Here is an 8,977-nt window from a genome sequence, read left to right as displayed (position 1 = left end):
CGCTCAAGGGTCAGCAGAGCCAGGCAAAGGGTGAGGGCCCAGGTCAAGCACTTCAGCCGCCGCACCCCACCCCAGGAGCCCACCCTCAGGGAAGGAACTGAAAATGGCATCCCCCAGAGGGCGGTTGTGGGCTTTTGTAGTTAAGCCATCAAGGGGCTCCCACTAGTCCCCACGGCAAGACTTCACAAGGTCCGGTAGCACCACCGCCGCCCTCCTATCCCACTCTCCCAGGCGGCTCAGCTGGCCCTTGGAGAACATGGGATCACGGGCATTTCCATGGCCCTGGAAGAGATGCTTGATTGATTGGGGTGTATTTGACCTGCTATTGATTTTGAACTTAGCCCAAACTTTCCAGCCAGCCAAGGTCCTTGTCCAGTGCACTTCCTCTCGTCAAGCTCTAAGGGCCCCATTTCCCTTCTGGCTACAGCTGGGCTTCTCCGAGCCACTCTCCCCCCTGGCCTCATTCCCACCCACCAGTGCTGGCACGACAACCCTCTGCCAGCCATCACTGCTGCTCCTGGCACACATGCTCCATTCAGAGGTTTGTTCTCTTCTCCAGACAGGGTCTCCAGTTTGGGAAGTGGTGCTTGGATGGGACAGGTAACCAGAGGAGTCCTGGAGGGAGCGTGCCAGGGACCAGGAGGATGCTGCTAAGACCGCCTTATTTGACACTGGCTTTGTGACTACATTTTAGATCAAAGAGCTGAGTAGCAAGGGAGCCAAGTAGGCTACAGACAGGCCACAGCAGATGGGGCCAGCACACACAACTCTGTCAGAGCTCAGATTGGGGCTGTCCACCCCAACCAACGTGTCAGCTGCAGGGAGGGAGGGACAGCCCCAGAAGAAAAGTGGTTCATACGCGGGGCGCAGTGGCTCACGCCTCTAATCCTAGAACTTGGAGAGGCCGAGGCAGGCGGGTCACCTGAGGTCAGGAGTTCAAGACCAGCCGGGCCAACATGGCAAAACCCAGTCTCTACTAAAAAATACAAAAATTAATTGGGCATGGTGGTGGCCACCTGTAATCCCAGCTACTCAGGAGGCTGAGGCAGGAGAATCACTTGAACTGGGGAGGTGGAGGCTGCAGTGAACCAAGACTGCACCACTGCACTCCGGCCTGCGCCACAAAAGGGAGACTCCTCACCAAAAAAAAAAAAAAAAAAAAAAAAATTGGTGTGTGGGAACTTCCGCCGGTGTGCGGTAACTTCCGCTGGTGTGCCTACTATCATGGGATTTTACTCATATAAAGATCTCTTGCCAAAAACCTCAAATTCCCCACATCAAGGGATTCTGTATTTTCAGTTTGTGTATGTCTCCTTATGCAATTTAAGACACTTGATTTTTGCCATTTCATTCGTACCCAAAATACATTTACTGCAGACCCCTGGCAGAAACCTACTGCTTTCCCTAGCTTTCATGCCGGCATGAAAGACCCGATGACAAGGGTTTCAGGTAAACTGGTCATTTATTAGCAGTGGTACTGTTTGGCATGACAGGTTTCCAGTAGAGGCATGGGGCCGCGTGGAGGTGACAGCCTGGCTCGGCACAGGACAGCATCTCTCACTTCTTCCACTCCTTCTTCTCGTAGTCCCACTTGGAGGCGAGGCCGTCGATGGGGTTCATCTTCAGGTCCAGCATCCTCTTGGTCTGCATGGCCACCCACTCTTTGTCAAAGGTGTGCGGGAGGGGGCCGTACACTACAGGGCGAGACGGGGTTATGGGCAAGACTGTCCCAGCAGCTTGTTTCTAAGCCAGTCCCTTCGAGGTGAAATCCTCCCGACACTGCAGCCACTCAACGTCCGCTCATCCACACGGTTTTCTATTTCTGACCACTGACAACCACGGGGATTTAAAATTATCCCTCTGTTTGTAAAAAGTTAGCAATGGAGTAAGCTAAAAGCAGAAGGTCCTCTCTAAAGGCTATGGACAACAAGGTCTAACGAACAGCCCATGGTCACCTGGGAGATCAGACTCAGGTCTGTTACTAACCCACGTCCGCATTCAAACCAAAAGTACAATATACCTATTCAGAATACAAAAACATCTGTTCCGCCTGAACAGAAAGAACCAGGAAGAGCTGTTAGAGTGAGTGCGCAACCCAGCAATGCCTAAACAGAAACTATCAGGTTGGAAGCCCCAAATTCCAGCTGATGAGATGTGGTCCTCACAACAGTTGACATGTCATTAAATGACAGAATCCCCTTCTTACTCGAACCTTCACAAAGTCATCTTTTGATAAATGACTGGTGAGTGTATAACCGCAACTGAAAATGTGGTATGCTGTACAAAGCGGTTAAAGTATTTCACCACGAAACAAGTCTGCCCGACCATGAATAATCAGATGCTGGCTTATCAACTAACCCCATGACTTCGATTCTGCAGGTCGCCAAGGCCTGGAAACCGGTCCTGAGATGAGCTCTGGAATGGAGTCCCTATCTCATGGCCTCAAGGTGGGAGGTCCCCCCACAGCCCCCCATTGGGTACTGCAGGCTGGAGGCCGAGTCCAGGCGCCCCATGCTTTCCAACGTCTCTACTCACCATAGCGCTTCTCCAGGATGACAAGAATCGCTGTGAAGCCGATGAAGAACATGGCCGCACCCACAACCGTCTTCCACTCGTTGGAGCCCCTGTTCATCTCAGCAAAGCTCTCCTTAAACTGAATGCGATACACTGGAGGCAAAGAGGACAGCCATTGACAGGCGCCAAGAAATGGGTCAGCAGCTCCCTCCTCTGCAAGGTTCAACCACTTCTCCCCAAGAGCACACTTGTGAAGGAGAAACCCAGAGGTGAAGGACACAGCAGCTGGGGCCACGTCACGTTCACATGCGTGCGTCACACATGTGCTGTGCAGGCATGTGACGGGCAGAGGAGGGAAGAGAATGCGTGGAGTCTGCTTTAGGTGGAAATTAAAACTACGAAATTATTAGAGTGACAGTGTTAGGGCCTATTTAATCTCGTTATTTTCACGCCCCTCTCATACCGAACAGTAAGCATTTTACTGAGTTTCTTTCAATAATTTCCAGTAAACAACGTCCTACCCAGCAGATATGCCGAGAGGCTAAATCCATCCAGCACAGCGAAGGGGGCCAAGCAAAAGAAGTCAGCTGGCAGAGCACACAAACTGGGGCCCTGAGACAGTGACCCAGAAACCCGGCAGAGCGGCCCCACCGTGCAAGACTGCTCTCTGGACAGTCAGCCCAGAAGTGAGCAGAGGCTCTCGCACACACACACTTGCGGGAGCTGCTGGGCTCGCCTGTGAGTCCCTTCAATACCCACACTCGACTTTCTCATCCATGGAGAGGCTGCTCCAGGAGGCCTTCTCCTTCTCCTTCAAGGCCTTCTGGCTGGCTGACAGGTGCCTGACATGGGCCACGTCAGGCAAGGGATAGTCACGCCGATCCACATAACTTGGGCGCGCATAGTCTTCGCTCTTCACAACACTTCCTGAAAAACACATTGGATAAATCTTTGAATCCGTGTAAGTTGAGAGTCACAAACAAGGTGATACAAAACCGAAACAAACACACGTGTGCACACCCTGAAACCCTCAGTCATCTCGGGGTCACAGCCACTGTTTCAAACAGGTGCAGGACTGTGTTGGAGGGTGCACAGAAGCATTTCTCATCACTGTAAACAAAAACCCACCAGAGGCAACTGCTAATGAACCCTGGGGCCAAGGTGGCCGGGGGCAGCTCTTCCTATGTTAACAGTTATCCCCCGCCCTGAACAGAGGACTGGACAAAATGAAGGCCCAACTGCACGGGACTCAAACTACGAGGAAGAACAAAAACAGGAAAACACTCAAAACGTTTCAAGTTCAGAAACAAAGACACGTGAAAAGATAACCACAACAGCACTGCTCAGGGAAAACCTGGGTCCAACCAGAACTGAGTGAGGAATCGTGCTAGCTCTGTGAACCGAGGATCATGGAGCTACTCATTCAAAGAGTATTTACCAAGCACCCTCTACAGGCAAGGCAGGGCTCTAGGTATCTGGGCTCATCTGTGAACAAATCAAACATTCCTGCCCAGTGGCACTTAACATTCTAAGAGTGGCAAACAAACAATAAACATAATGTGCAAAGCACATGTTTTAAAAAACGTACTCTGGAGAAAGAAGAGAGCAGGAGGGCACTGGCAACGTGTGGATGGCAGGAACTAAGAGGCAAGGTCCACGGGACGAGGCAGACCCAGAGCCCGAATGCAACGGCAGCATGCACTCAGAAGCCACAGAATGAGGACAATGCTGTATGCCTCCTCATGGAAATCATGCACACATACTCACACACACACTGACAAAGCCAGCCCCAAACTGTCACACATAGGAGGCAGGGAGAACTTCGTGAGGATTTCTGCTCTATCTGCTTGTGATTTTAGTGCCTTCCAACCAGCAGGTACCACAAGGAAAGTTCAGAAATCAGACAGCGAAGGAGTATCCTGGTTGTAGTGAAAGTCTTCCCCTGTTAAAACCTGTTTGTCACTTCTGTCCTATACCTGCAAGAACTCTGTTAGATCCTGATCTGGAGGCCTTATGCCCTGCGGCAATGCTTCCCCTCCATTAGCTCAGTCCCAGTGATTCCCATCTCCCAAATCATCTTCATAGTATCACATTAAGCTTCAAGCAAAGTCACATATAGAGTTCTCTAGATGTTTATCTTAGCCATGCAAATGACCAGGGTACTTACAAACTTATACGTGACCTCATCTTAAAAATGAGGTGGGATTTAAGGGACATGAGGTGGAAATGGCCAGAATTACTTTCTAATTTTAAAGCCCTGATTCTTTTTTTTTTTTTTTTTTTTTTTTTGAGACGGAGTTTCGATTGTTACCCAGGCTGGAGTGCAATGGCACGATCTCGGCTCACCACAACCTCCGCCTCCTGGGTTCAGGCAATTCTCCTGCCTCAGCCTCCTGAGTAGCTGGGATTACAGGCACGCGCCACCATGCCCAGCTAATTTTTTTTGGATTTTTTAGTAGAGACAGGGTTTCACCATGTTGACCAGGATGGTCTCGATCTCTTGACCTCGTGATCCACCCGCCTCAGCCTCCCAAAGTGCTGGGATTACAGGCTTGAGCCACTGCGCCCGGCCTAAAGCCCTGATTCTATGAAGTGATGTGTAAACTAAAAAGAACAGTTGTATACTGAATATTTTTATCAAGTTTAGCACCCCCAAAAGTTTCTAAAATTTAAAACACTCAGTTTACACGAGAGTTATTAAAAATAGATGTAAATATGGGTGAAGAGAATGTTCTAGAATCAAACATTCATTGTGGTACTAATGACAGAACTCAATGAATATACTAAAAACCACTGAAGCATACACTTTAAATGGGTGACTGTTACATGAAGTACATCTCATAAAGCTGTCGTAAATGCCGTGACAGGAAGACTGAGGGAAGAAATGCTGTTGTAATGATGTAAACCCTCAAAACCTTGAAGCAGGCAAACCTTAAAATTGCATCTTGCAGAATAAGAATAGCCAATTCCTGGTTTCAGGGGTTCTTCAGAGCTTCAGGCCTGGTCCCCCAAGGAATGAAGGGAAAGGCAATGGTTAATATACCAAACATTTCTTTTAAAAATAGAGAAAAACAAGACTCCAGATTCTAATGAATGTCTGTTGCTGCTTCCACATGGAAGGGTTTCTGCTGAGCCGCCGCTGGGGAGATCTGGTATATCTGGGCGCCCCTCACTCAGATTCGTCACCACGCAAATATCCCAACGGACTTCAGTGATGGCTGGTGGTATTCCAGACTGCTTTAATATCTTCTGCTGAGAACAGATTCGTGTATTATTCATGTATGACTTACGTATGTAATAGGCAAGACTTGTCTAAGAGCCTGCAGTTCGTCTTCACCTGCCTCCTAGGTGCTAGAGATACAGCAACGAGTAAGACAGCAAGGTCCCTGGCCTCAAAAGGCTTACACTCTAGGAGGCTGAGACAGTGATACTCAAATAGACACGCATTCAGGAGGCATCCAGCAAGGTGAGGTGACGGGGAGCTTCCTGAGAAAGGGTGGTCAGGAGAGGCTGTTCTAAAAGCACATTTGTATTGAGGGTGAACGACTGGACAGGAGCGATGGTCCACAGCTCAGAGCTCTGCTGGAGGAATGGAATAAGAACCGGGGGCTGGGGTGGGGAGCAGGTGGGGAGGGGCAGTTCTGATGGCAATTTTTGGTTTTTGAGTACATTATGAAGTAATGAGATTGGAAAGGCAGGCAAGACCAGCTCTAACCAGGCAGGGCATAGAGTTTACTGAAGCAATGAAAAGACCATGGGGATTCTCCGCCAGAAGCCCTCCCTGAACCCCGCATCGGGCTAAATGCTTCTACCCAGAATCATCTCTTTACTGCTCCTCCTCAGGTTGCAAACGGCCTCATGGAAAGAGTGTGTATTTCATATTCTTTTCATTCTCTATGCCTAACAGTGCCCCGTACAAAGTAGATAGATGTCAGATACATGCAAAACTAAATGTGCTGTATGCCAGACACAGAACTAAGCTCTACATGTACTTCAGGTGAGGACACAGATTCCCAAGCTTCAGTCCTTGATAGAAATGAGATGAAAACCCAGCTCAGGCTAAGGCCAGGCTCTTTCGTTTCCATTGCCGCTATAAACAGATGTGATGCAAATGGCTGGAAGTTGTGGGGGTGAGGTGGGGAGGGAGGTCATTAAAGTCAGTTCTGGTGCAGAAGATCTTTTGAAAGGGGTAGATTTTGAAGCTTAGAAAAGTGGAAAGGAAGAGAAGGATAAGGGGGGACACAGCAGTATAACCAGAGATCCAGAAGAGATTCAGTCCGATTCATACACATTCCTTCACCTAGAACCAAGCCTGTGAGAGTATCTGTACCTCTGTTGAAGACCCCCAAGAACAGAATTAAGGTCTTTAAAACTCCAGCACAGGGCCTTACACACAGCAGGAGCAAAATGAAATTAGCTCAGCCTATTTAAAAGTGAGAAAGGTCACACTTACCGTGTGCCCGTACACACGCCGAGGTGGAAATTGCTCGCTTGCCAACTAGGCTAAATACCCTGGTAGCCAACATTCTGAAAGAAAAAATGTACACCTTCTCTGTGAATAATGGCAAACAGCAAGGAATGAGTCTTCTTTTTTGCCCCGGAGCATTTTGGACCTAAATTCTTTCGTTTGCTTCTCCCCAACACAAATGATCCATTCTTTATTACTGACTCAGCACAAAATAACCTAGGATGAGGTTTTTCTTAGTAGCTGGCATACTTTTAAGGAGCTTCATTACAAATTAACTGCCATAACATATAGGTGCTTCGGGCAATTAACACGACATGGTCTTCTTAAAAAAACAAGGAGGCTGGGTGTGGTGGCTCACACCTGTAATCCCAGTACTTTGGCAGGCAGAGGCAAGAGGATCACCCGAGGTAAGGAGTTTGAGAGCGGCCTGACCAGCATGGTGAGGCCCCGCCTCTACTAAAAATACAAAAATCAGCTAGGCATGATGGTGCATACCTATAATCCCAGCTACTCGGGAGGCTAAGGCAGGAGAATTGCTTGAGCCCAGGAGGCGGAGGTTGCAGTGAGCTGAGATTGTGCCACTGCACTCCAGCCTGGGCGTCACAGCAGGACTGTCTCAAGACCCAAAAAAAAAAAAAAAAAAAAAAAAAAGGGAGGAGAGGCCAGGCCCGGTGGCTCACACCTGTCATCCCAGCACTTTGGGAGGCCAAGGCACGGATCACCTGAGGTCAGGAGTTCGAGACCAGCCTGGGCAACATGGTGAAAACCCATCTCTACTAAAAATACAAAAATTAGCTGAGCATGGTGGTGGGCACCTGTAATCCCAGCTACTTGGGAGGCTGAGAAAATCGCTTGAACCCGGCAGGTGGAGGTGACAGTGAGCCGAGACCATGCCATTGCACTCCAGCTTGGGCGACAAGAGCCACACTGTCTCAAAAAAAAAAAAAAAAAAAAAAAGGAGAAAAAATGTTAACAAGGTGACTGAAAAAGCTAGAGAGCATCAAAGCACTGTACTGCCGTGACAAGCTCCATTTTTCAGGGGTTGGTGGGAGGAGGTAACAGCTCACAGGGACGGTGACACACATCACATTCAATGGAGTATTTATTTAAAACCTAATACCGTATGTACGGACTAGAAGGGGAAATTGGAGAAGGCTGCCAGCACACCCAGGTCTACTTCCATCCCTGAAAAGAGCGGATAACCTAGTTGACCCCCGCCTCTCCAGGGCCCTCCTCGATTCAGGCCCATCTACCTTACACGGCCCCTTTTAATTCGACCCTTCGGAGGGCTGGGGAGTGATTTGGGAAAATACCATCCTTGGGGCAGAATAAACAAGCATGACGTCAGGGCTGAACGCTCGCGTCCAGGTTCTCTCCTCGGGCCTAGCCCTGGCGTGGGCAAACAGCTGGCACCTTCCAGGCTGGAAAGCCTAGCGCCGCCCGGGAGCCCCGCAAAACCCGGGGGAGGATGCAGGGACCGTTTGAAGGAGCACGGGCGGAGGCTGCAGGCACAGAACGCGGGTCCGCCTCCCCGCAGCCGGCGCCCTCGGCCAGCGGGCGCTCCAAGGTCAGAGCCCGAGGTCAGCTCGCAAACGCGGCGCGGCCGGGGAAGCCGGACCGGGCGCTTCGTGGCGGCCCAAAGGCCGCGGCGCAGCGGCCCCCAGAGCCTAGAGCCCCCGCGGGCCGGCCTCAATGTCACCCGGCTCGGAGCCCATCCCGTGCCTCCTGCCCGCACCGGGCGGCCGGGCTGCAGACGTGCAGACGCGATGGCTCCTGGCCCCCGACCCGGCCCGGCCTGGCGGCGCGGCACCGATCACCCACCGCCTCACCTGCCGTCGCTGCCCGCCGCGACTGCCCTCTACTCCCGGTGTCCCGCGACCGGAAGAGAGCCAGGCCGCGCCGCGGAGCACCACGGGATCGAGGAAGACTCCGCCCGCACCCGGCCGCGCGGAGGTTTCAGTGGAGCGGAAAGAGGGGGAGCGCCGCGAACGTCGT

General features: G+C 50.8%; 1 protein-coding gene across 1 annotated transcript; it reads right to left on the bottom strand.

Moving 5' to 3' along the window:
* Positions 1 to 1,443: 1,443 nt before the first annotated feature.
* On the bottom strand, positions 1,444 to 8,914 carry COX4I1 (cytochrome c oxidase subunit 4I1). Its single transcript, XM_039464053.2, has 5 exons — positions 8,812 to 8,914; positions 6,968 to 7,041; positions 3,274 to 3,441; positions 2,536 to 2,667; positions 1,444 to 1,694 (listed from the first exon to the last, which is right to left on the bottom strand). Exons 2-5 carry the CDS (start codon positions 7,038 to 7,040, stop codon positions 1,558 to 1,560), a joined length of 510 nt encoding a protein of 169 aa, XP_039319987.1. The 5' UTR covers position 7,041; positions 8,812 to 8,914; the 3' UTR covers positions 1,444 to 1,557.
* Between the last annotated feature and the right edge of the window lie 63 nt (positions 8,915 to 8,977).

The sequence above is a fragment of the Saimiri boliviensis genome, chromosome 1 (assembly GCF_048565385.1).
Source record: "Saimiri boliviensis isolate mSaiBol1 chromosome 1, mSaiBol1.pri, whole genome shotgun sequence".
Taxonomy (NCBI): Eukaryota; Metazoa; Chordata; class Mammalia; order Primates; family Cebidae; genus Saimiri; species Saimiri boliviensis.
The sequence above is the reverse complement of the archived record's forward strand: the minus strand, read 5'-3'. Positions and strand labels throughout refer to the sequence as shown.